The sequence below is a fragment of the Cannabis sativa genome, chromosome X (genome assembly GCF_029168945.1).
Source record: "Cannabis sativa cultivar Pink pepper isolate KNU-18-1 chromosome X, ASM2916894v1, whole genome shotgun sequence".
In the NCBI taxonomy this organism is placed as follows: Eukaryota; Viridiplantae; Streptophyta; class Magnoliopsida; order Rosales; family Cannabaceae; genus Cannabis; species Cannabis sativa.
This window is the reverse complement of record NC_083610.1, coordinates 17,048,928-17,074,224: the sequence shown is the minus strand read 5'-3', so window position 1 is coordinate 17,074,224 and position 25,297 is coordinate 17,048,928. Positions and strand designations below refer to the sequence as shown.

Sequence of the window (25,297 nt, the reverse complement as noted above, 5' to 3'; positions counted from 1 at the left end):
TTGTCTTTAGACACTTATTAAGAACTCACACACTTTAGACTCTTTTTCTCACACTTGAACTCTCTTGCTCAAACTTGCATCTTAAGCACACACCTCACTTATATTTATAGGCTACAAAGGATGTATCTAAAGATTTCTAGATTTTTCTAATTTACTAGCTAATTAATTACTTCTTACTATTTTCTAAACAACTCTAGAATTATCTAATCTTAGTTCTAGTGATTCTAAGTTTTCTCTAAAACTTTCTAGAGTGTTCTTGATTTTTCTTACAAATTTCTTAGAACATTGTAAAACATTCTAACATATTCTAGATTTGATAATGATTTTTAACACTACAGAGTTCAGAAGATACATTTTTGTTAGAATTTGGAATAAGATGAACATGGAATTAAATTTCAAGATTCTTATTGCCTTTCATTCTATTTTAGGTCGAGTACTTAAAAAAAAAAAATTGACTTGTCAATTATTTTATTTTGAAACAGACAATTTATAGTTTAACGGATAGAGCATCTAGGTTTGAGCAATAATACCTGTCTTTTCTCTTTCTCGACTGTGTTGCTGTGAGAAAGAACTACAATCATTGTCCAAAGCCAAATGGTATTAGGAGGAGCAATCTATGGTTTTTGTTTATGAAGAAGATTCATACTGATAAGAAGAACGTTCATCATCATTGTTAGAATATGTTGTCTGTAAATTATCTAAGAGTAGTTTTTTTTTAGGAAAAATACTGTGTTATCATAAATTAAAAGTGCGAGTCATTTACAACAACAACAACGGAGTAAAAGTAGGTTGAAACCATTTGAACCAGTGAACTTGTCCACCTCAATCTTGTTGTGGCCATTCAAACCATGTTCTTGATTGCTTGAATTTGGTTCTTGAAAGTTCAAGTTTGATTCTTGAAATATTGAAGATAAATCTTGATTGGTTGAAGGTGATTCTTGAATTCTAGACCCTGAGCTCTGAACGATTTGTGGTGAAAGATCACCCTCAAAACACCGCTGTTACAATAGTAGTGATATTCAAGAAAACACAAGAGACTTACTTAGGTAGAAACTTAGGCTAGCTAGTGGTTGAGGATATTGAGCAGAGAAACTTTAGTCACTAGCTAGCTCAACATAAACACAATAGGCTTACTTAGGTAGAAACTTAAGCATATACACTTGTACATAAGATACAAAATCAAATACTCTTTTTCGCCTATACACTTTCAATCATCTTATTATTTCTTCTCAATGCACTTTTACTATAAAATTCATAGTAGGAACGCCTTATGATAATTAGCCGTAAACTCATTTTAAATTTAAGGAGAATGTGATTTGAATGTGAAGAGTGAAATAAAATAAAACCAGAATGATCTTTAAATCAATTTATAAGACATACTTTACACAAATGGTATACTTTACAATTGCATAAATATAATTCTCAGATCTCAACGATAATTATAGTGTTGCTGTGGATTCAATGGTTCCCTTGCTAATAATAATACTTCACTAAATAAAATCTTTATGTAAACGAGTGTATAAGAAGGGCTCCAACAATAAGAGCTGTTTACTTTAAAATTATAAAAATAATCATACACTGGAACACAAAATTAATAAACAAGATAAACATTAATGGCACTTGTGATAAACTATCATTAAAAAAATGTGTTTTGCATGTAAAGTATTCATTAAAACAGATTCTCTAAGATATCATACATGTAATGGGTGGGGAGGGAGCATGGCACAGACATCGGTACACTGTCTATATCCAAATCTGAATATCATGTGTTGATTTAGAAGATGCTTCACGTCTTCCTCACCTAATGATTTTAATATAAATACATATAGAGTAGATGGCAGAGAAAGCAAGGAAAATTTTGCAACTTATCACATTCAAAACTTTTAGCCAAAAAGAAGAAAACATGGCTGCCTTAAAATCCAACCTTCATGTCCGCTCAAACAGCTTGCCATCCAAATCACACCCTGTTATCGAAGAGTGCAGTGGCCATTTGTTGAGAATAGGATGTTCTGATGCAACCTCATCATCATCTTCCATTGCCCACCAACTCAGTGTTCTTGAGGATTTGCACATTTGTGTTGAGAAATTGCTTCAGCTACCCCTAACACAACAAGCCTTTTCCCAAGGCCACCAAGAGAAATGGGTTGATGAATTAGTGGATGGATCTCTTAGGCTCCTGGACTTGTGCAGTGCAGCCAAAGATGCAGTCTTGCACACAAAGGAATGTGCACGAGATATTCAATCAACAATGCGTAGAAAAGTTAGTCTTGAGAATGAGATTAAGAAATACTCAGCCTCAAGGAAAGTAGTAAAAAAGGCAATCCAAAAGGCCTTGAAAAGTTTGAAAGGTGTTGAATCAAAATACTTAGCCTCTACTTCCACCAAAGATAGTGAAACTGCTGCTTTGGTTAGTGTTTTGAGAGAGGTGGAGGCTGTCAGTCTTGCAGCATTTGAGTCTTTGTTGTCCTTTATTTCTGGACCGAAGACACAGTCTAAGCTTGGTGGCTGGTCTCTAGTTTCCAAGCTCGTGCAAAGCAAAAGAGTTGGCTGCGACGAAGATGTTGTAAATGAATTCGCAAGGGTGGACGCTGTCCTTTTAACTCAGGAGACAAACAAAGCTGACCAAGCTATGCTAGAGCTGAAAAATCTCGAGATGTGCGTTCAAGACTTTGAACAAATGCTAGAATCCTTGTTCAGACGTTTAATCAAAACCAGAGTTTCCTTTCTCAACATCCTCAACAACTAATCTTAGAAGATCATATGTATATTTGTCCACCATGGACATCCAAAATTTTGATAGCATAGATGAAATATGTTCGCATACACTTGTAAATATTGACAGTAATTTCAAAAGATTCATTTTGTCCATTTGATGCTCTCTATGTCTCTACTTTTTTTTTTTGGTGAAGCCTTTATTACATGAGTACTTAAAGTAGTATTTCTACCATGGCGACCGTAAAAATAAAACTATCAACTAAACCAAAAACAAAAGCGATAGGCTTACTTATCAAAGTAATTTAATTGCAGCTTGTTTAATGTCACATGGGACTTGAGCAATAATTATTAAGGTTTATTTAATTATCTTGCATTTACTTACCAAATATCTCTTGTCTCTTGTGGAGATATGTAGATCCGGATAGGTTGTTCACTGCCTCTTCCTTGTTTCCAACTCTACTGAAATATATATTCGTATATATAATCCTTTGCAAAATTCAAATAAATAAGACCAACCGTGTAAAGATTCTAGTTGTCTATGAAATATAAATATTGGTTTAATTAAAATTCACATGCTTGATGCAATGGAACTTACAATGCTGTCTTATTTAGAGGAGACCAATGGAATCCTCAGCAAGCTTTATCACCAATTTTAAAGTATTTGAAAACACAACCAGCTCTATTATAAGCTCTTGTCTCTATTATGGCAATTGCTTCTTTCTCAAAAAGGTTTTGTTCAATGCACTCGTGCATTGCAAAAAATATTAATCACTCACTATTTGATAATGCAAGATCATTGCATGCCCACTATATATATAATCTTCAATAACAAGATCCGGACATATAGGTTGGGAGACATAGCATCATCATCCTCAACAATATGTTTACATCAAAATCATACTATCATGTTAGCCTTACTGTACATGTGTTTAGAGAGGATGAGATTCCTTCTGTCTCCCTTATGACTTTTGCTTATATAAATAGAGGGTAGATGCCAATGAAAAATCAATCAAATTTTAGATCAACATTCAACAGCTCTCAATCTCTTCTCCATCTTTTTACAGGAAAAGAAAAATGGCAGCTTATCACGTTCGATCCAACAGTTTCCCCTCTAAACAACATCCTCTTATTTCCGAGTTTGATGGCATATTGAGGTCTTCTGCAGAAGCCTCATCTTCAACATCAATAACCTCAAAACTAAACAGTCTTCAAGATCTCCACGATTGTGTTGACAAGTTGCTTTTGCTACCTCTAAATCAGCAAGCGTTGTCCAAAGAGCGTAACGAGAAAAGTCTAAATGAGATTTTGGATGGATCCCTAAGACTCTTGGATATATGCAACACAGCCAAGGATGCCTTGTTGCTAACAAAGGAGTCAACACAAGAACTTCAATCAATTCTGCGTAGAAGACGCAGTGGAGAAATGGAATTGACAAGTGAGATTAAGAAATTCTTAGCCTCTAGAAAAGTGATGAAGAAAACACTCCGCAAGGCCTTGGAAAACAAAAGCAGTTTCAGCTCCCTCAAGAAGGAGCAAGTGAGCAGTGAAACTGTAAGCATGTTGAGAGAGTTGGAATCAATGGCTGTGGCTGTTTTCGAATCATTGCTTTCATTCATCTCTGGGCCAAAGTCAAGCAGCAGCTGGTCATTGGTTACCAAGATGATGAACACCAAAAGAGTGGGTGCAGAGGATGTTAATGAATCGAATGAATTCACAAGTGCTGATGCAGCATTGAACTTGCTCATCACTGCTAAGAAAGTCAAGAAATCAGATAGCAGCCTAGAAGAGAATGTACAAAAGCAGCTTCAAAACTTGGAATTGTGCATTGAAGACCTTGAACAAGGAGTTGAGAGCCTTTACAGGCGTTTGATCAAAACAAGAGTTTCTCTACTCAACATCCTCAATCACTAGCTCATTACAATATCTTAGATTTGTATCATAAATAGGCATACAATTGTACATGTTTACAAGATATACATCGCATACTTTTTGCGAATACCAAATTATTAAATACTTTTCTCATATATCTTCTGTGTTTACATTACTTATTTCCAGCCAGCTATTCAAAAATTACATTACTTATTTCTAAGTTCTGACGTTTGAAACAATTCAAATTCAAAGTTTAATATCATAATTAAAATCAAGGCTAATAATATTTAAATTCGAACATCTCTAAAGAACAATTAAGAGTCAAGAGCTTATTTTGAAACACAAGCAGAATGATCAGATTGGTAAGGAAATAAGCATACCTAAATCATCACTTCGAAGTGAATCTTTGAGAAGATATATATTTCTCAAATCATACCCATTGTATCAAAAACTGTAGCGATTCCGTTAATGAACATGGAAAATTCAAGATTTTTATTGCCCTATAATTTTCTTATTTTGTTAAAAAATATTAACTCATTATTTTACTGAATTTTAATAAACAATTAGGATTTATTGTATTATATTAAATTGGATTATATATAATATTTTTATATAATACTATGTTAAACTTTAATTTATAAATATTATGTATTTAAGTATATATAATTTTACATAAAAAATATTGCATGAAATACAATTTAATATAATACTATACAATACAATACGGTGTAATACACCATACCAAATGAACTATTAATGACATAATTTATACATTCACGGTTAGACCATTTCCAATGCAAAATGTAAAAATCTAACTATATTTGGTATAAAAAGTAATTTTGTGATATTTTACATTAACTTTTATTATTGTGCTATAATGCAGAATTATAAATTTTAATGTGAAATTTAATATATTATTTAATGTATACTAAGACAACTTTTTTCAAGAAATATAATAAAAATGATTCATGATAAACTGTATACAAATACTACTTTTTGACATAAAAAAATTTCGAATATAAAAATGACGTGCAAACAAGATACTTGTTAAAACAACATAAAAATAATTATTAAAAAAAATAAATCCATAAAAATGTTAAAAATTAAGTAAATACATATTTTTGTAATTTTTTATCTTTATTTAGGTAATTATGAAAAAATCCCAATGCTATTTAATTTTTTTTAAAAATAAAATAACTATAGAAATATGCTGCTTATTTTTTTTCTTCTCTTTTTTTTTAATAACAATATATTGGAGAATATGCCACAGCTAGCAAAGCTTGCTGGCAATTCTTAAGAAATGAAAGCTTTGATTGATTTTCATGATCACACGCGTTTAAGCTGTAAAAAATGAAGAACAAAAAAGGTATCTCCTCTGTATTGGGGACAATCCAATTGATTAATTTCTTTTCTTTTCTTTTTTGATATGATAAGCCTAGGGAATAGGATATTGAAGATCTTGCATTTCTTTCACATAACAATTAACAACCACATAATAACATTTGTTTTGTTAGTTTAATGGCTCTATAGATAATACCATTGATTTAGTGCACGAACGAGGACTCTAACAATAACAGCTATATTGGTATCAAAATTTTCAAAAATCATACAGTGGAACATATATAATATATATATGAGAAAAATATTTATTAATGGTACTTGTCTTGAACTGCTGAAAAATGTGTCATAATCACACGTACGCGTTGCATGTAAAATATCAATGAAAATAGATACTCGAGATTTATATATGTTAATATAATGATGAAATGAGTTGGAGAAATAGGTGGGCAGGGAGCATTGCATAAACATTGCTGCACTGTATACATCCAAATCTAAATACCATGTGCATCATTTTAATCAGAAGATGCTTCATATCTGTCTCACCAAATGAATCTTTCTTCCTTTTTTGTATAAATACATATAGAGTTGATAGTAGAATAGAGAAAGAAATCATCACATCTAAAACTTTTAGGCCAAAATCCCTTTCTTGAGAAAAAAAATGGCTGCCTCAAAAACCAACTTACATATTCGCTCAAACAGCTTGCCTACGAAATCACATCCAGCTATTGAGGAGTGCAATGATCATTTGATCAGATTAGGGGCTTCTCGTGTAGCTTCATCATCATCATCATCTTCCATTGCCCACCAACTCAGTGGTCTTGAGGATTTGCACCTTTGTGTTGAGAGGTTGCTCGAGTTACCCCTCACTCAACAAGCCTTCTCCCAAGGCCGCCAAGAGAAATGGGTTGATGAATTAGTGGATGGATCTCTTAGGCTCTTGGACATATGCAGTGTAGCCAAGGATGCTGTTTTGCACACAAAGGAATGTGCACGAGATATTCAATCAACCATGCGTAGAAAAGTTAGTCTTGAGAGTGAGATTAAGAAATACTCTGCTTCAAGGAAAGTGGTGAAAAAGGCAATCCAAAAGGCTTTAGGGGGGTTGAAAGGTGCTGAATCAAAGTACACATCCTCTCCTTCAAATAAGGATAGTGAAATCTCAGCTTTGGTTGGTGTTTTTAGAGAGGTGGAGGTTATTACTCTTGCTACCTTTGAATCATTGATGTCTTTTGTTTCTGGACCAAAGACACATTCTAAGCTAAATGGATGGTCTGTAGTTTCCAAGCTTATGCAAAGCAAACGAGTTGGGTGTGACGATGAAGTTGCAAATGAATTCGCAAAGGTGGATGCTGTCCTATTGAGTCATGAAAAAATTAACAAAGGTGATCAAGCCATGCAGGATTTGAAAAATCTCGAGATGTGTATTCAAGACTTTGAACAAATGCTAGAATCCTTGTTCAGGCGTTTAATCAAAACAAGAGTTTCCCTTCTCAACATTCTCAACAACTAGTTTATAAGTATTTTGTATATAATTATCCAGCCTTGGCATCCATTGTTTTGATAGCCTAGATCAAATTGTACTTGTGTACTTGTAAATATAATCCATATAGTAAAGTAACAGACTTTTTTGCCCAATTTCTTCTGTTTATATTGTTTATTAAACTCTATTTCTTTTTTGCCATATGATCAGTATTGTCAAGGGTGAAAGTATTACTACTATATATACCATTGAAAGAAAATATTTATAATTAAAATAATAAATAACTAGAGTTGATCTGCCAACATGGGATGCATGAAAATTAATAAATCGATCAAATGTATTAAGATTTTTTTTTTATCTCAAGGAGATCATTAAATAAAATATCGCATGCAATCACTAGACTTTACTTTCACACGCTTTAGACAGTAAAATCTGTGCTGGCTTTGTTACTATTAAAGTAACTGAATGAATAACAAAATTTAAACATGCTCATTAAGGGATCTTACTTAATTTAAACGAGAATGCCAATCGTGCATTGCATATATAATAGATTAAACATATATAATATATAAAAACGTCAATAAAAATGAGATCTGGACTTGGTGGTAAGAAGACAGTCCTCAGTCCTCACAAAGTATGTTTGGATTCAAATCTCAATATATTGCTAGCTAAGAGAATGGAATTCACTAGCCCGCCGTTTACCAAGCCTCCTCTTTCGTACTGTTGCATAGCCATTGGGTATGTTGTAAAAATTACTTGTTTAACACAAGGTTGATACTAAATTCCTAGAGAGTGGTAAACCCCAGGAGTAATATTAGAGTGTCTCACATTGTGAAACTAAATTCCATACTTAAGATGTATGGGCTACTTCTCTCATATATAGCCAATTGATTTTGAGATAGAATCTCATGCATCTTACATTCTAATATAGTATCAAAGTCAAACTAAACTCTTACGAGTATTCTATTCAAATTTATAAAAACCGGTCCAAAAAATGAGCCAAAAGAGTTGCTTCTAATTCGAGAATAGTGAGTCACGAAGAGTCATTGTGAGCCAAAAGAGCCACTTGTGAATCGATCAATCGTTGGTGGGCATAAAAATAGCCACCACCTTGAGGGAGGATGTTAAAGAATCTCACATTGATAATATGTTAAAAGTAAATAGTATATAGATGCATGAGCTACTCCTCTCATAACCAATTAATTTGAGGTGGAACCCCATACATTTTACTTACTAGTCATTCAGCATACTATACTTGAAAAGTTGAAATGATGGTGGCTCCATACCTTGACTGCGGGCCGGATTGTTTTTGGCCTCAATACCCCTTAACAATTAATCCCCAGGGGATGAGAGGTGAACCAAAGCGAGAGGAAGCCCTCGTAGTCAGAGTGTTCCCTAGATTTATCAGTAGAAGCAATATGTTACCCTACATAAAGAGGAGCTTGTTATCAGTAGTTTAAAAGTAACTTTAAACGATTGAAGTTTGAAAGTTTCTTCACATATTTTATCATAATGTTTTTCGAAAGATTGTCTTAGTAAATATTTCCCGTAGCATGAATTTTAGTAATATATATAATATGATCTGCTTTTAAAGAGAAAAAAAGACTGTAGAAGAAAAAACTATAAATATAGGTCTTCCCCCAAGAAGGTGGTAAGACCCTTGCAGATCGAGTTCCCCAACAACGCATAGAGCTTGGGAAGCTAGACCCCATCAAGATCTGAAAATAAGCACTCAACTACTACTCTAGTATTTGTTGTTTTTTTTTTTTCCAATTTGTCTATGGTTCCGTTGTTGGACAATCAATGGGAATTTTGGGTTGTCCTTCACAAGTGATCAATCCAAAGAGCTTCGGCGGTGGAAGAAAGCACTCAACCTCAAAGGTTAAATTTTGGCTGGAAATTGTAAATTAAAACACTTGAATCTTAGCTATGAAACCCCTTGCTACTGGATCACTCTAGTGCTTTGAGTACTACGAACCATCTGCCATCTATTGCAACGGAGCCAATTCATGAGCCGTCCCACTCTTCAAAGCGGGGAAAGCTCAAGAAGGATGAAGAGAGAGATTAAGCTCATATAGATACATTAATATGAAATCAGGAACGATTCATATGCAATATTTTTAGATTGGTCACTACTTCACATAATATCATAATATTGTGTGCAAAATTTCAATAAAAAGACAATATATTGTATTCAGAAGATGGGAATAGATTAAAACTCGTGTTTCAATGAAAATATTAATTTTATGTGATCATGAAGATAGATTCTCCAAGATTAGGGAACATTGCATAGACAGTGGCTATATATCCAAATCAGAATCTCACGTGCAAGTTGAATAAGAAGATGCTTGATGTCTTCCTCACCTTATGACATATAAATACATACAGAGAAGACAAACAAATTTTGTAAAATTGGATCACTTAAGTTTAGGCTAATATATCTTTCTTGAGAAAGAAAAACAATGCATGGATTCTTCAAAATCCACTTTCATGTTTGCTCAAATCACACCCGGTTATTGAAGAGTGCAGTGATCAATTGATCAGATTAGGAGCCTCTAATAAGACTTTATCATCATTCATAGCTGTAAAAATCAGTGGTCTTGAGGATTTGCACCACTTATTGAGAGAAATGGGTTAAGGAACTTGCGGCACAAGAAATTCAATCAACCATGCATAGAAAAGTTAGTCTTGAAAGTGAGATTATAAAGTATTCATCCTTGAGAAAAGTAGTGAAAAAAGCAATCTAAAGGGCGTTGATGAGTTTGAGCAGCGTCGAATCAAACATCTCGAGCTATAGACACATTATGTGCTTGGTGTTTGGTCCCTAGATTCCAAGCTCGTGCAAAGCAGAAGGGTTGGCTGAGATGAAGAAATTAAAAATGAATTTTCAAAGGTTGATGCTGCACTACACTACCTCGTGTACATCATGAGACAAACAAAGCTGGTCAAGCTCTGCTGAAGCAACATAATCTTGAGCTATGCGATGAAGAAGCTAGAATCCTTGTTCAGACTTTTAAGCAAAACAAGAGTTTCTCTTCTCAACATTCTCAACAACTAGCTTGAAAGATCATTGTCCAGCATACGGCCGACATCCAAATTTTGATAGCCTAGATGAAAATTGTTCAAATACTATTCACACTCAATTTAATTAAAAGACTTTTTGTCTAATTGATCTCTCTATTCCTCTCTATACTATTTATTTTATAATTTTCTTAGCAATCATGCATTCTATCAATTCAGTGAAAAGTGATCATATATATTCAGCCGCAAAAAGGAAACAATCTATTAAAAAAAAGAGTGAAAAAGTCCACATAATTAAATGGCACCTAGTTTTGATGTCTCCTGGGATTTATATGCAATAATTATCACTCAACATTTAAATTTCAGTGCAGTATATATATATTATATATAATCAAGCACTGCACTGGCCAATGGAATCATGCAATTACGACCAAAAAATACCCTGCCTGTTCCTTGTTTGCAAATTGTATTGCTCATTGTGAGAGAGATGTATACATGTGCCTATTAATTCTTTGTATAAAATAACAGAAAAGAGAGAGAGAGAGAGAGAGAGAGAGAGAGAGAGAGAGAGAGAGAGAGAGAGAGAGAGATAAAACGTGTATTATTAAATTACAATGTCATGTCTGCAAAGATTCTAATTCTCAGGAAAATGATGAAAATCATTATTAGACTTGAATTTCACATGTTTAATGCAATGAAACTTAACACTATCTCTATTGACAGGAGACCAATGGAATCAACAGCACACTTGCTCAACAATTTCAAAGTATTTGAAAACATAACCAGCTCTATCATGAGATATCCACATATCTTGTCTCATTTAAAACTATGCTGATCTCTGAATAAAATGGTCATTGCTTGTCTCTCGAAAAGGATGCATTAAAAAAATATTAAATGCTAATTGTAAGGTATTTAAAGCCTCTTCCATAACAAGATCCGGAAATGGTGGTTGGGAGACACAGCATCAGCATCCCCAATATATAATATGTTTACATCAAAACCACTATCAAGTTAGCCTTACTGTACATGTGCGTGGGGAGGATGAGATTCCTTCTGTCTCCCTTATGGCATATAGCTTATATAAATAGAGGGTAGATGCCAATGAATATCAATCAAATTTTAGATCAACATTCAACAACTCTCAAGTTTCAATCTCTTCTCCATCTTTTTACAGGAAAAGAAAAATGGCAGCTTACCATGTTCGATCCAACAGTTTCCCCTCTCAGCAACATCCTCTTATTTCCGAGTTCGATGGCATATTGAGGTCTTCTGCAGAAGCCTCATCTTCAACATCAATAACCTCAAAGCTAAACAGTCTTCAAGATCTCCATGATTGTGTTGACAAGTTGCTTTTGCTACCTCTAAATCAGCAAGCGTTGTCCAAAGAGTGTAACGAGAAAAGTCTAAATGAGATTTTGGATGGATCCCTAAGACTCTTGGATATTTGCAACACAGCCAAGGATGCCTTGTTGCTAACAAAGGAATCAACACAAGAACTTCAATCAATTTTGCGTAGAAGACGCAGTGGAGAAATGGAATTAACAAGTGAGATTAAGAAATTCTTAGCCTCTAGGAAAGTGATGAAGAAAACACTCCGCAAGGCCTTGGAAAACAAAAGCAGTTTCAGCTCCCTCAAGAAGGAGCAAGTGAGCAGTGAAACTGTAAGCATGTTGAGAGAGTTGGAATCAATAGCGATCGCTGTTTTCGAATCATTGCTTTCATTCATCTCTGGACCAAAGTCAAGCACCAGCTGGTCATTGGTTACCAAGATGATGAACACCAAAAGAGTGGGTGCGGAGGATGCTAATGAATCGAATGAATTCACAAGTGCTGATGCAGCATTGAACTTGCTCATCACTGCTAAGAAAGTCAAGAAATCAGATAGCAGCCTAGAAGAGAATGTACAAAAGCAGCTTCAAAACTTGGAGTTGTGCATTGAAGACCTCGAACAAGGAGTTGAGAGCCTTTACAGGCGTTTGATCAAAACAAGAGTTTCTCTACTCAACATCCTCAATCACTAACTCATTACAATATCTTAGATTTGTATCATAAATAGGCATACAATTGTACATGTTTACAAGATATACATCGCATACTTTTTGCGTATACCAAATTATTAAATACTTTTCTCATATATCTTCTTTGTTTACATTACTTAATCTAGCTATTTAAAAATTCAATTATTGTTGAGTTTTACTACGTACTTTGATCGTGCATTTACTTGAGTGAAAGATATATAATTTGGGACAGTTAAAACTAATTCACATATAATAATTTTTGCTCTTTGAACAATTCATATATAATAGTTAACGAAGAAAAATAACTAACAAATTAAATAATATTAAAAGAATTAAAGTGCAAATTGTCTGCCAACTTGAACCATTGAATTGTCTGTTCAATTTTGATATCCCTATAATCAATGTATCCCTATATTATTTTTCAAATAGTAGAAGACTTTACATATTATGCATATGCTTTTATGCAATGAAACTAGGCTGTCTGTCTCTCGTTAGGAGGCAAATGGAATCATCTACACGCTTGATTACCAATTTCAAAGTATTATTTGGTATTGGAAACATAGCCAAGTAAAGTTATGAGATATATATCATGAAAATCTCTCTTGTCCCTTATGGAGGTATGCGGATCCGGTTTGAATGGAACCACTCGTGCATTATTGCAACTTATAAATATTACTTGAAAATTGGAACTATCTCTGAAAGATAAATATTGATTTAAAAAGATAGATAGTTGATGGTGAGGAGACAACATCAACAACCTCACATTAGTATTGTTTAGTTCCAAATCACATTCATGTTATGCTCATTGCATGTGTATTGAAGAGGATGAGATTCCTCTTGTCCCTTTTACCTTTTTCGGTATATAAATAGGTAGAGCATAAGCCAAAGGAAAGCAACCAAATTCTAATCTTATTCTAAAGCTATCAAGTTCTTCTTCTTTCCTTTGAAACAGAAAAAAATGGCAGCTTACCATGTTCGCTCCAACAGTTTTCCCTCTAGGCAACACCCTGTCATTTCTGAGTTCGATGAGCAGTTGTGCAGATTGAGGTCTTCTGAAGAAGCCTCTTCATCATCAGCCTCTAAACTAAGTGCTCTTCAAGATCTTCATGATTGTGTTGATACATTGCTTTCACTGCCTCTAAATCAACAAGCATTGTCCAAAGAGCAGAATCAAAAACGAGTTGATGCACTTTTGGATGGATCTCTTAGACTCTTGGATCTGTGCAACAATGTTAAGGATGCCCTACAACAGACAAAGGAATCCACACATGAACTACAATCAATTTTGCGCAGAAAGAGAGGAGGCGAAATGAGTCTCACAAGCGAGATCAAGAAATTCTTAGCCTCTAGGAAAGTGGTGAAGAAAACAGTCCTCAAGGCCATGGAAAACAGATGCAGCCTCAGTTCCCTTAAAAAAGAACAAGACACCGTTGAGATTGTTAGCATGTTGAGACAAGTCGAATCAATCACTCTAACTGTTTTTGAATCAATGATTTCCTTCATCTCTGGATCAAACTCTCAACCCAAATCAATTGGTTGGTCATTAGTTTCCAAGATCATGAACACCAAGAGAGTCTCTTGCGAGGCTACCAACGAATCCAATGACTTTGCAAACGCTGATGTTGTATTGAATTTGCTCATCAGTCAGAAAGTAAAGACAACAGATAACAAGCTCGAAGATAAGGTGCAAAACCAACTCCAAAACTTGGAGTTGTGCATTCAAGATCTTGAAGATGGTGTAGAGAGCCTTTACAGGCGTTTGATCAAAACAAGAGTTGCTATGCTCAACATCCTCAACCACTAATTAGATTAAAACAATTAGATTATGTAGTCATACAATTACACATACAATTTTACATGAATGTCACATAGATTAGTGTATACTCTTTCTGATCAATACAAAATATCAAGATAACTTATTTCTCATAATAAATTCTGACTTTATTTTGCTTCTTTATTACTATGCACTTTCAAAGCTTGAATGCTTAATCCATTTAAAATACAAATCAATAATTTTTGTTGAAAGGTTTTGAAGAGAATAAAAAATATCTCAGCTTTTGAAGACAAAGGATGGTTAAATGTTAGCACAGAGAAATTAGTATAATTAACAATAATGTTAAATGCTAATGGTTTAAGGAGTAAAAATTGTTAATGTTTCTGCTATCAATAATCATTAACAGTGTTCGTCCAATCTATCTTAATCTCCACCATCTGATTCATTATTTAGACATATTTCTTTTAACAAATTACTTAGACATACATTGAAAAAACAATATATGATGCTAAGATTAGTTATGATGGTTAAGACTTGTGAGGAAATTGAGTTAGAATAGTTGCTCAGTTGTTAGTTTTTGTTCAGTTTAAAAGAATAATTCTAGGTGCAATACCTACTAATCATTTGAACTATGTTCTATTAAATCAGTAATCTTTATTGGGAACTTTAGAAATAAGTAAAATATTTGTTTAAAGAAAAAAAAATAGTTATAGAGAATTAAATCACATGATATTGAAAAGGAAATTAAATTAAAACGACAATATTACTTGAAAAAGCAATAGTGTGAATTCAGAAAGAGAAGCTCAGCTTATTTTAATTTTATTATAGAGAGAGATAACGAAAAGTAAAAAAAAAAAAAGGACACTAGACGGAATTTTCTAGTAGACAACTTTTTTATTTTCAAATGCTAATTATGAAATGAAAAGCAGTACAGAACATTTTTGGTCTGTACGTATATGATTGTTTTAGGACTACATTAGTGGTACAAGCCGCACTACTGTACGAATTGAAAAATATATCTTAGCTTATTGTCTCATATGACCATTCCATTGGAAATTGGAAATTGGAAATGCTAATAATCTTACCTTTAGGGGAGACATAGCATAAACATCATCACCATACATGTTTACATCACAGATCACAATCAGATTAGGAATAGGATCACTGTATGTATTCAAAACCATGAGATTCCTCTTGTCCCCTTTACCTTATCTTAGATTCCCATACCATATATTTATGAGTATATATAGAGGGATGGTAGATGGCAAAGTAGGAAAACAATCACACAACATTCAATTCAATACAAATACATTTTGCTAGAAAAGAAAAATGGCAGCTTACCACGTTCGCTCTAATAGCTTTCCCTCGAGGCAACACCCTATCATCCCTGAATTCGATGCCTTGCTGTGCAGACTAAGGTCTTCAGAAGCCACTTCTTCCTCATCCTCATATGTCTCCTCCAACCTAAATGGACTTCAAGATCTCCATGATTGTCTTAATAAGTTGCTTTCCTTGCCTCTTAATCAACAAGCGCTCTCCAAAGAACAGAATCAGAAAAAGGTTGATGTTGTTTTGGATGGATCTCTTAGACTCTTGGATCTTTGCAACACAGCCAAGGATGCCTTGTTGCAAATGAAGGAGTCAACTCAGGAACTTCAATCAGCTATGCGAAGAAAACATGGGGGTGAAATCAGTCTCTCAAGTGAGGTTAAGAAATTCTTGAGCTCTAGAAAGATGATGAAGAAGGCACTCTCCAAGGCCATGGAAAACAAATCCAAATTCAGTACTTCATCCCTTAAGAAGGAAGAGCAAACTGCTGAAATCGTTAGCATATTGAGAGAAGTTGAGTTGATCACCTTCAGCGTTTTTGAATCAATGGTCTCTTTTGTTTCTGAATCAAAGTCATCCAAGGCAAACAGCTGGTCATTAGTTTCCAAGGTGATGAAGTCCAGAAGAGTAGCTTGCGAGGGAGTCAACGAATGTAACGAATTCGCAAGTGCAGATGGTGCCTTGGCCAGCCTCATCAGCAAGAAGATAAAGAAAACTGATAACAAAGTTGAAGAGATCAATGCACAAAATGAGCTTCAATCAGTGGAGTCTTGTATCCAAGTTCTTGAACAAGGAGTTGAGAGCCTTTACAGGCGTTTGATCAAAACTAGAGTTTCTCTGCTAAACATTCTCAACCACTAGCTAGTAGTATAAACACAATAGTACTTACTTATGTAGAAACTTAGGCCTACGAAAATTCATATAGCAATAGAAAAGTCTGGGAACCAGCTTTTCATATACACTTGTACATATCAGTTTTAACATACAAAATCAAATACTTGTTCGTATATATTCTTCAATCATCTTTCTTCTCAACTTACCATACAATTCATCTCAGAAACGCCTTATTATCACAAGTAGGCGTTATCTCGCTTTAAATTCAATTTGCACATGATTAGAATATGAAAAAGATAAAAAAGCATAATGATCTTAGTTTCATTTCAAGGTTTTTTAATGAAAAAGTAGTTGGCTAAATAATTATACGTAGGAGCTTGATTTTTTTTCTCGTATGAATAACTCAATTATCAATACTTTTTCGGAAATATAAAGTGTGTTTCGTCAGAGATCCAAGAGCAAGAACTCACAACAAGCACAATCAATGTCATTGATTAATGAATTAATCAATAAACACAGTAAAGTAAAATTACAATCCTCCTTGGATTTACAGCAATAGATTATAGATGTCTAAACCAAGTTCACTAATTTTAGAGTATAATGTCCCATATGAAAAATGTGAGAAAATTCAATTCATTTATAATATCAAATTTAAGATGAAACCTCATTATAACTAACAACCAAAAACATCAAACATTATAGATCTTTGTTATTTCAGCAACTTCAATCTCGAGATAATTATCACTAGGAGTGTCTGGCCATTCCGACGTAATTTAAAGGCCACATTTCATAGACTGACTCCACTCAAATTTATTGAGAAGCCTCACTTGTGGTAACATATGTATTTTAATATAAAACATAAAAATCTACTATTATAGCTGAACCAACTCTCCCTTAGGGTTAATCTAACTATACACTATATTTGCCCAATCCCTGCATAAATTTAAAAATGACAAGTCTTCAAAAATATTTTGACTTACAAATCCAAGGTGCTACCCAAAATTTAGTCCACTCCCACACTTCCAGTGCTGAGTTCTCTTTTGGCCACTTCGACCAAATGAAACAGAGAGAGAAAGAAGTCTGCAAAGAAAGGAAAAGATCACATTGATTGAATGGTACCACAAGGATTTTATACAATAGAGGAAGAAAGCCTTTACAATAGAAATTAGTGATGACATTGCTGTCATAATGAATCTAAGAACAAGCCCTATTGACCAACCCATGACAAAAACAACTAACTAATGTTAACAGTTCTAACCAGGAGCAACATCTTAAGCGTCAATATGAGTAGATTTATGTGATCTAGTCTTGCTTATGTTATCGTAGGTAGTAACAACAAAACTTGTTTCTATGTTGACATTGTCACAAACATGTACGCAATATACATATGTAGTTACCTTTTTTTCTTAATGGAAAAATTCTGTGTGATTTACATTGCCATTTTTCTAATGCCCTGTACCATTTCCCCTTTCCAATAAGTGGTGTTCTTTACCCTCAAGTTAGACCTAATTATGAGTTAGTACAGAAACTGTCACATAACAAAGCCAGTTGGTCATATAGAAGCTGAGATCACACACGCTTTAAACAGGAAGGAACAAAAAGTATCCATTTCAGATAATGGCCTAAAGATATTAGGTGGCGTTTGGTTGGAGGTAATGAAATGGAATGGAATGGAAAGGAAATATTTTTCATTCCATTCCTTTGTTTGGTTGCATTTTAAAGTATTGGAATGGCATTCCAATGGAATGCTCTTTCCACCATTTTGGTGGAATGGCTATTCCATTTTAAAAAGAAAGGAATGACCATTCCAATGTAACAAGAAAAAAAAAAAATTAATGATTTTTTTATCAATTTTTTTTTATGCATTTTAAATTTTATTCCATTCCTATTCCTATTCCCATTCCCATTCCTATTCTTATATTTTCATTCCTCCCAACCAAACACCTCCTTAATGATCTTCCACTTATCTCATTTTACTAGTGCCTCATAAATATATAATAGGTTCTCTATATAAACGTGTGCATGAGCAGGGTTTAATTAAAATTTTCAAAATATAATCATACAATGAATGGAGCATATAATATGATAAAAATATAAATGGCACATACTTTTTTTTAGTGTAAATGGCACATACGAAACTATTGAAAAATGTATCAAACTCACTCGTATGTTTTGCAAGTAATAAATTAAGTATCAAATAAGTAATCCTGAAAACAGATTTTCTAATATATAATTAAGAAATGAGTTAGAGAAATGGGTGGGCAGGGAGCATGGCATAGACATCGCTACTCTATGTCCATCAGTACCTGAATATATGTGTTGTTTACTATGCATTCCATATAAGAAGATGCTTCACGTCTTCACCACCTAATGATTTTTATATAAATACACATATGGAGTAGATGGCAGAAAGCTTATCTCATTCAAAACTTTTAGGCCAAAATCCTTCCTAAGAAAGAAAACAACAAAATGGCTGCCTTAAAATCAAACTTACATATTCGCTCGAACAGCTTACCATCCAAATCACACCCTGTTATTGAAGAATGCAATGACCATTTGCACAGATTAGGGGCTTCTTATGCAACTTCATCTTCATCTTCCATTGCCCATCAATTCCATGGTCTTGAAGACTTGCACATTTGTGCTGAGAAATTGCTCCAGCTACCCCTCACTCAACAAGCGTTCTCTCAAAGCCGCCAAGAGAAATGGGTTGATGAATTAGTGGACGGATCTCTTAGGCTCTTGGACATATGCAGTGCAGCCAAGGATGCTGTTTTGCACACAAAGGAATGCGCACGAGATATTCAGTCAACCATGCGTAGAAAAGTTAGTCTTGAGAGTGAGATTGAAAAATACTCAGCCTCGAGGAAAGTCGTGAAAAGGGCAATCCAAAAGGCCTTGAAATGTTTGAAAGGTGCTGAATCAAAAAGCTCAGCTTCTCCTTCCACCAAAGATGATGAAATCACGCTTTGGTAATTGTTTTGAGAGAGGTGGAAGCTGTCACTCTTGCATCATTTGAGTCATTGTTGTCATTTATTTCTGGACCAAAGACACAGTCTAAGCTTGGTGGCTGGTCTCTAGTTTCCAAGATCATGCAAAGGAAAAGAGTTGGTTGTGATGAAGACGTTGTAAATGAGTTCGCAAAGGTGGACGCTGTCCTTTTGAGTCACGAGACAAATAAAGCTGACCAAGCTATGCTGGAGCTGAAAAATCTAGAGATGTGCGTTCAAGATTTTGAACAAATTCTAGAATCCTTGTTCAGGCATTTAATCAAAACCAGAGTTTGCCTTCTCAATTTCCTCAACAACTAAGCTTAGAAGATCACATATAATATATTTACATATATATTGTCCACCATGGGCATCCAAAAATTTTGATAGCCTAGATGAGAAGTGTCAACATACACTTGTAAATTGTAGTACATACATGTATATTCACAGTAAATTTAAAAGACTCGTTTTGTCTATTTGATACTTTCTATGTCTCTTTTGCTGTTTCCTTGAGTGAAATTAGTATTCTACTGCAATTACCGTAAAGAAATATACTCAGTTAAACCAAAAACAAGAGAGAAATGCTTATTCATCAACTTAATTCAAGCAGCTTTTTTGATGTCACATGGGATATATGCAATAATTGCTATTCAACATATAACTATCCTTGCAATACAGCACTAAAACAAACTTGCATTTTACATACCAAATATCTCTTGTCTCTCGTGGAGCTATGTAGATCCGGATAGGTTGGTCACTGCCTCTTCCTTGTGTGCAATGAGCTGGTGTCGACGCCATTCCTACATATATATGGTAAGATAAGGCGTGTCCCAACTGAAAGGTATATACATGCGTGTATAAAATTTTCAAAACAAAACTAAATAAATGAGACTAAATGTGTATTAAACTACAATGGCACGTCTGTAAAGATTGTAATTGTCTCGGGAAAATAATAAAAGCCATATTAAACTTAACATTCACATGCTTACACTGCTGTCTTGTTGAGAGGAGACCAACGGAATCCTCAGCAAACTTTATCACCAATTTCAAAGTATTTGAAAACACAACCAGCTCTATTATGAGCATCTCTTGTCTCATTCGGAGCTATGCTGATCCGAATAGAATGCCAATTGCTTCTTTCTTAAAAAGGTTGTGTTCAATGCACTCGTGCATTGCAAATAATATTAATTACTCACTATTTGATAATGCAAGCTCATTGCATGCCTATTATATAATCTTCAATAGCAAGATCCGGACATAGTGGTTGGGAGACATAGCATCATCATCCTCACCAATATGTTTACATCAAAATAATACTATCATGTTAGCCTTACTGTACATGTGTGTGGAGAGGATGAGATTCCTTCTGTCTCCCTTATGACTTTTTGCCTATATAAATAGAGGGTAGATGCCAATGAAAAATCAATCAAATTTTAGATCAACATCAACAGCTCTCAATCTCTTCTCCATCTTTTTACAGGAAAAGAAAAATGGCAGCTTATCACGTTCGATCCAACAGTTTCCCCTCTAAACAACATCCTCTTATTTCCGAGTTTGATGCCATATTGAGGTCTTCTACAGAAGCCTCATCTTCAACATCAATAACCTCAAAGCTAAACAGTCTTCAAGATCTCCATGATTGTGTTGACAAGTTGCTTTTGCTTCCTCTAAATCAGCAAGCGTTGTCCAAAGAGCGTAACGAGAAAAGTCTAAATGAAATTTTGGATGGATCCCTAAGACTCTTGGATATTTGCAACACAGCCAAGGATGCCTTGTTGCTAACAAAGGAATCAACACAAGAACTTCAATCAATTTTGCGTAGAAGACGCAGTGGAGAAATGGAATTAACAAGTGAGATTAAGAAATTCTTAGCCTCTAGGAAAGTGATGAAGAAAACACTCCGCAAGGCCTTGGAAAACAAAAGCAGTTTCAGCTCCCTCAAGAAGGAGCAAGTGAGCAGTGAAACTGTAAGCATGTTGAGAGAGTTGGAATCGATGGCTGTGGCTGTTTTTGAATCATTGCTTTCATTCATCTCTGGGCCAAGGTCAAGCAGCAGCTGGTCATTGGTTACAAAGATGATGAACACCAAAAGAGTGGGTGCAGAGGATGTTAATGAATCGAATGAATTCACAAGTGCTGATGCAGCATTGAACTTGCTCATCCCTGCTAAGAAGGTCAAGAAATCAGATAGCAGCCTAGAAGAGAATGTACAAAAGCAGCTTCAAAACTTGGAGTTGTGCATTGAAGACCTCGAACAAGGAGTTGAGAGCCTTTACAGGCGTTTGATCAAAACAAGAGTTTCTCTACTCAACATCCTCAATCACTAGCTCATTACAATATCTTAGATTTGTATCATAGATAGGAATACAAATGTACATGTTTACAAGATACACATGGCATACTTTTTGCGAATACCAAATAATCATATACTTTTCTCATATATCTTCGGTGTTTTCATTACTTCCAGCTATTTAAAAATTCCATAATTGTCGATTATCATAAACAGAATTTAAGGTGGAAAAAAATGGTTGTTGAATATTGGAGAACATTGTCCAACATGGATTAAATGTAAAAGTATTGAGCCATATATAAGAACATGGACTACTTCACTCATTGCCAATTGATTTTGAGTTGGAATTTCATGATTCTCAACATGGTATCAGAGCCATATCCCTAGCGATCTTTGAGTCATATATAAGAACATGGGCTACTCCACTCATTGCCAAGTTCTAACATTTCTTATAAACAACAATTGAGAATCTCCAAGAGTTAGTTTTTGAATGGATATCAGCGTGAGCAGAATCATACCATGTGTAAATTGCACACCCAAGGCCACGAAATAGATTCAAAGAATATATATAGATTCTAAACTTCAAAATGAATCACACCTAGACAAGAGATACTCTTCACAAATAAATTTCATCGAGTTATACAAGTCCAAGGGTTTGCAATTCAGATAACTGATATGGAAACTTTCAAGATTAATGAAATAAAACAAAATTTAATCTAGGAACGAGTACTTATATGAAAAAGAAGAGTAATTAAAATAAGTTATTGAGTTTGATAAAATTATTGACATAATATGTGTATAGGAAAATCAAGGGTCATAGGTAGGTGATAGTGATACCTACTTTCTTTTCTGCGACAAAGATTATCATTTATTCTTTACCAAAGAAATATCATGCTTCTCCAACCGTGAAAAGTGAAGGGAAATTTTTAAAATAAATACATGTTCTAATTATGTACTTCTTTCTAAAACATCAAATACAATATGCTACTTTATTTTTTATGATCAATTTTACCGTTCAAATCTAAATTCATTAAGCTTATTATGACTTGTATCTCCACTCTCCGGTTTTCCCTGCTCTTTAGTGGATCTCTCCATAGTTTTTTTGAAGCTAAAGAGGTCTTAGGCAGGGAGATTCTATGTCCCCATTACTTTTTGTATTGGGTATGGAGTACTTAAGTCGGATTATGGTTAAGGTTGGAAAAAAAAAAGACTTTTTGTTTCATGACATATGCAAGGATATGAAGTTGAATCATCTTAGCTTTGCTAACGATGTTTTACTCTTTTGCAATGGTGACTACAAGAGTTTATATTGTTAGACTTTTATTTGGGCTTACATTAAATTTTATTGGTTTTATTAAAACTTGGGTTGATAGGATAGTTCTTTGCTGTGTTAGCCCATGTTGTTGGTGATCAATTGTTAATGGGCTTAGCATCTGTGTAAAGTCTAGGTGAAGCAGAAGTGTGGGCTTTTCTAGTTAACTGAAGCCTTTGATGAGCAGGCCCAGCCCAACTAGGGTTTTGTAGCTAAGTCCCCTCCCTAACTCTATAAATACATATTGTCTCATCACAATTGTATACCTTTTGATAATCAGATAAAATAAACTGCTTCTGATTTAGAGATCTAGGGAGGAAGACTTAGTTGATAGTATTGCACTATCAAATTGGAGTAACTGCTGTGGATCAAACTGAGATAATTGCTATGGATCAATCAGGTACACATACTCAATTATCATATACTATTATTGTGTTCTATGTTATATACAAATAGATCTTGGGTTAATTGTTAATTTATGTAACATGTGGTATCAGATTGCCTATTGTATATGATTTAGAACCTATTATTAGTATAATTAATTTTTATATGTTAATTATCTAAAATTACATATCAATTTCGTTGTTATTTTATGTGCAATTTTTAGTTTATAAATCTTAAAACTTTAGGGGTTTTATAGATCGTTAAATTCTCTTTCAATTGATATATTATATACATGAAATCATTGTGTATATTAAGAGAATTTTAACTTTAAAGTTTTAGGGTTTATATAATTACATTATGAAATTATAATTTGTGTTTTTTAATTTTATAGTTTTTGATCTAAAATTGATAATAGATTTCTCATTCTTAATTGTTTATGAATGTTCTACAATGATTAATTTTGTATTTTGATCAAGATTAATATCCAAATAAATTTTTTTTTATGTTCTTTATTTTTTGGATAGCTTTTCTTTAGATCTATTATTTTTTAGCAATTAATAGCCGAAATTAATAGTGTAAATCAACTAGAAATCGATTCCCGATCGAAACCCATCCAAAATCCCCACTTTTCGTCGATTTTTTGGCCGGAAAACACCCACAGACCCGACTGGGCCAAACCGGGTCGCGTGACCCGTTTGCAGGAACCGGCTGGAGGAAGAAGAAGGTTCCAGCCAGCGAAGCCCACTCAAGGCAGGTGGCGCGTGGGGCGCGTGGGGCCACGTCCGAGGTCCTTTTTCGACGTTTTTTTTTTCCAGCGTGCTTAAAATTCAATTTCTGATTTTTCTATGATTTTTAATTAATTTTTTGACTCCGTTTAATAATTATTATTATTTTAATGATAATTATGTAGTTAAAAAATTATTAAAAAAAATTTTTTTTGATGATTTTCCGAAATCTATCGATCATAGAAAATTTTTTGGGTTTCTTCTCGTTCCATAAAACATAGTCACTCTCTTATTTAATTTATTTTGACTATGTAGTCTCCACCAATTTTCTTATATTCACATCTTTTGATTATTTGTTGTTTTAAAGTTATAAAACTTGGTTGTTTGATACAAAAATAATGTGTTATGGTGGACACTTTATTTTTTGATTATCAATATAATAAAAGCAATTATATATCTCTTTTGGAAATTTGGTTGAAAATTATTAATTTTCAAAGATTGTTTTATCACTAAATTTCACATGTTGAAGAAAATATTATATCTTTTGGTTGACTATATGTGTAATTACTTGCCCAAAGGTAGTATTTACATATATTAGTTCACATTCCATGAAGTGAGTTAATATTAAATATATGTATTTTAATTATTTGCCCAAAGGTAATAATTTAAATATATAAATTTATTATTTTTTTTGCTTGAATTAATACATATTTTTAAGAAATTTATTTGCCCAAAGGTAATAAAATTCTTAAATGATATGTATTTTTTTCTTTGTTGTTAACTTCATGAAGGTAGATCATGTGTGTGTTATATTCTCACCCCAAAGGGGAGTTTATAATGATCAGTTGATTCTACAATATTTTCTAATACATTGCTCATATTGCTTATTCAAGTTTTAATTTTTGAATTTTTCAGTCTCCTTTTCTGTGAACAACAATAATGCTTCCATCCATATTTTGAATGCTTCCAACTACAAGACATGGAAACGAGATGTGGAATTTACTTTAGGCATAATGGATTTGGACTTGTGCCTACGAGAAGAAAAACTTGCTGATCTTACTGACTCCAGTACAACTGCCGAGAGAACTCATCATGCACAATGGGAAAAGTCAAGTCGTCTTAGTCTTCTTACTATGAAAAGATCCATTCCTGAACATCTATTAAGTGGTTTGCCAGACACTACAAATGCCAAAGAGTTTTTCAATGTTGTAGAAA

The 25,297-nt window shown here is 33.8% G+C and overlaps 7 protein-coding genes and 1 pseudogene across 7 annotated transcripts; all 8 read left to right on the top strand.

Annotated features, from left to right (window-relative positions):
- Nucleotides 1-1,848: 1,848 nt before the first annotated feature.
- On the top strand, nt 1,849-2,872 carry LOC115702482 (uncharacterized). The gene has a single exon (XM_030629926.2). It carries the CDS (start codon nt 1,904-1,906, stop codon nt 2,744-2,746), a length of 843 nt encoding a protein of 280 aa, XP_030485786.2. The 5' UTR covers nt 1,849-1,903; the 3' UTR covers nt 2,747-2,872.
- Nucleotides 2,873-3,561: 689 nt separating this feature from the next.
- Nucleotides 3,562-4,719, top strand: LOC115702420 (uncharacterized). Its single transcript, XM_030629884.2, has one exon. It carries the CDS (start codon nt 3,790-3,792, stop codon nt 4,624-4,626), a length of 837 nt encoding a protein of 278 aa, XP_030485744.2. The 5' UTR covers nt 3,562-3,789; the 3' UTR covers nt 4,627-4,719.
- Nucleotides 4,720-6,468: 1,749 nt separating this feature from the next.
- On the top strand, nt 6,469-7,547 carry LOC115702586 (uncharacterized). The gene has a single exon (XM_030629998.2). The coding sequence runs from the start codon at nt 6,584-6,586 to the stop codon at nt 7,433-7,435; it is 852 nt and encodes a 283-aa protein (XP_030485858.2). The 5' UTR covers nt 6,469-6,583; the 3' UTR covers nt 7,436-7,547.
- Nucleotides 7,548-11,357: 3,810 nt separating this feature from the next.
- Nucleotides 11,358-12,585, top strand: LOC115716693 (uncharacterized). The gene has a single exon (XM_030645555.2). The coding sequence runs from the start codon at nt 11,611-11,613 to the stop codon at nt 12,445-12,447; it is 837 nt and encodes a 278-aa protein (XP_030501415.2). The 5' UTR covers nt 11,358-11,610; the 3' UTR covers nt 12,448-12,585.
- A 521-nt stretch (nt 12,586-13,106) lies between these two features.
- Nucleotides 13,107-14,325, top strand: LOC115716699 (uncharacterized). The gene has a single exon (XM_030645569.2). It carries the CDS (start codon nt 13,403-13,405, stop codon nt 14,246-14,248), a length of 846 nt encoding a protein of 281 aa, XP_030501429.2. The 5' UTR covers nt 13,107-13,402; the 3' UTR covers nt 14,249-14,325.
- Nucleotides 14,326-15,326: 1,001 nt separating this feature from the next.
- Nucleotides 15,327-16,552, top strand: LOC115703098 (uncharacterized). Its single transcript, XM_030630587.2, has one exon. The coding sequence runs from the start codon at nt 15,548-15,550 to the stop codon at nt 16,406-16,408; it is 861 nt and encodes a 286-aa protein (XP_030486447.2). The 5' UTR covers nt 15,327-15,547; the 3' UTR covers nt 16,409-16,552.
- Nucleotides 16,553-18,410: 1,858 nt separating this feature from the next.
- LOC115716708 (uncharacterized) lies at nt 18,411-19,898 on the top strand (annotated as a pseudogene).
- A 599-nt stretch (nt 19,899-20,497) lies between these two features.
- LOC115716713 (uncharacterized) lies at nt 20,498-21,804 on the top strand. Its single transcript, XM_030645592.2, has one exon. It carries the CDS (start codon nt 20,862-20,864, stop codon nt 21,696-21,698), a length of 837 nt encoding a protein of 278 aa, XP_030501452.2. The 5' UTR covers nt 20,498-20,861; the 3' UTR covers nt 21,699-21,804.
- The last annotated feature ends 3,493 nt before the right edge of the window (nt 21,805-25,297 follow it).

Coding starts and splice junctions, on each gene's coding strand:
- LOC115702482 (XM_030629926.2), top strand. CDS start 1,904: ATGGCTGCCTTAAAATCCAACCTTCATGTCCGCTCAAACAGCTTGCCA.
- LOC115702420 (XM_030629884.2), top strand. CDS start 3,790: ATGGCAGCTTATCACGTTCGATCCAACAGTTTCCCCTCTAAACAACAT.
- LOC115702586 (XM_030629998.2), top strand. CDS start 6,584: ATGGCTGCCTCAAAAACCAACTTACATATTCGCTCAAACAGCTTGCCT.
- LOC115716693 (XM_030645555.2), top strand. CDS start 11,611: ATGGCAGCTTACCATGTTCGATCCAACAGTTTCCCCTCTCAGCAACAT.
- LOC115716699 (XM_030645569.2), top strand. CDS start 13,403: ATGGCAGCTTACCATGTTCGCTCCAACAGTTTTCCCTCTAGGCAACAC.
- LOC115703098 (XM_030630587.2), top strand. CDS start 15,548: ATGGCAGCTTACCACGTTCGCTCTAATAGCTTTCCCTCGAGGCAACAC.
- LOC115716713 (XM_030645592.2), top strand. CDS start 20,862: ATGGCAGCTTATCACGTTCGATCCAACAGTTTCCCCTCTAAACAACAT.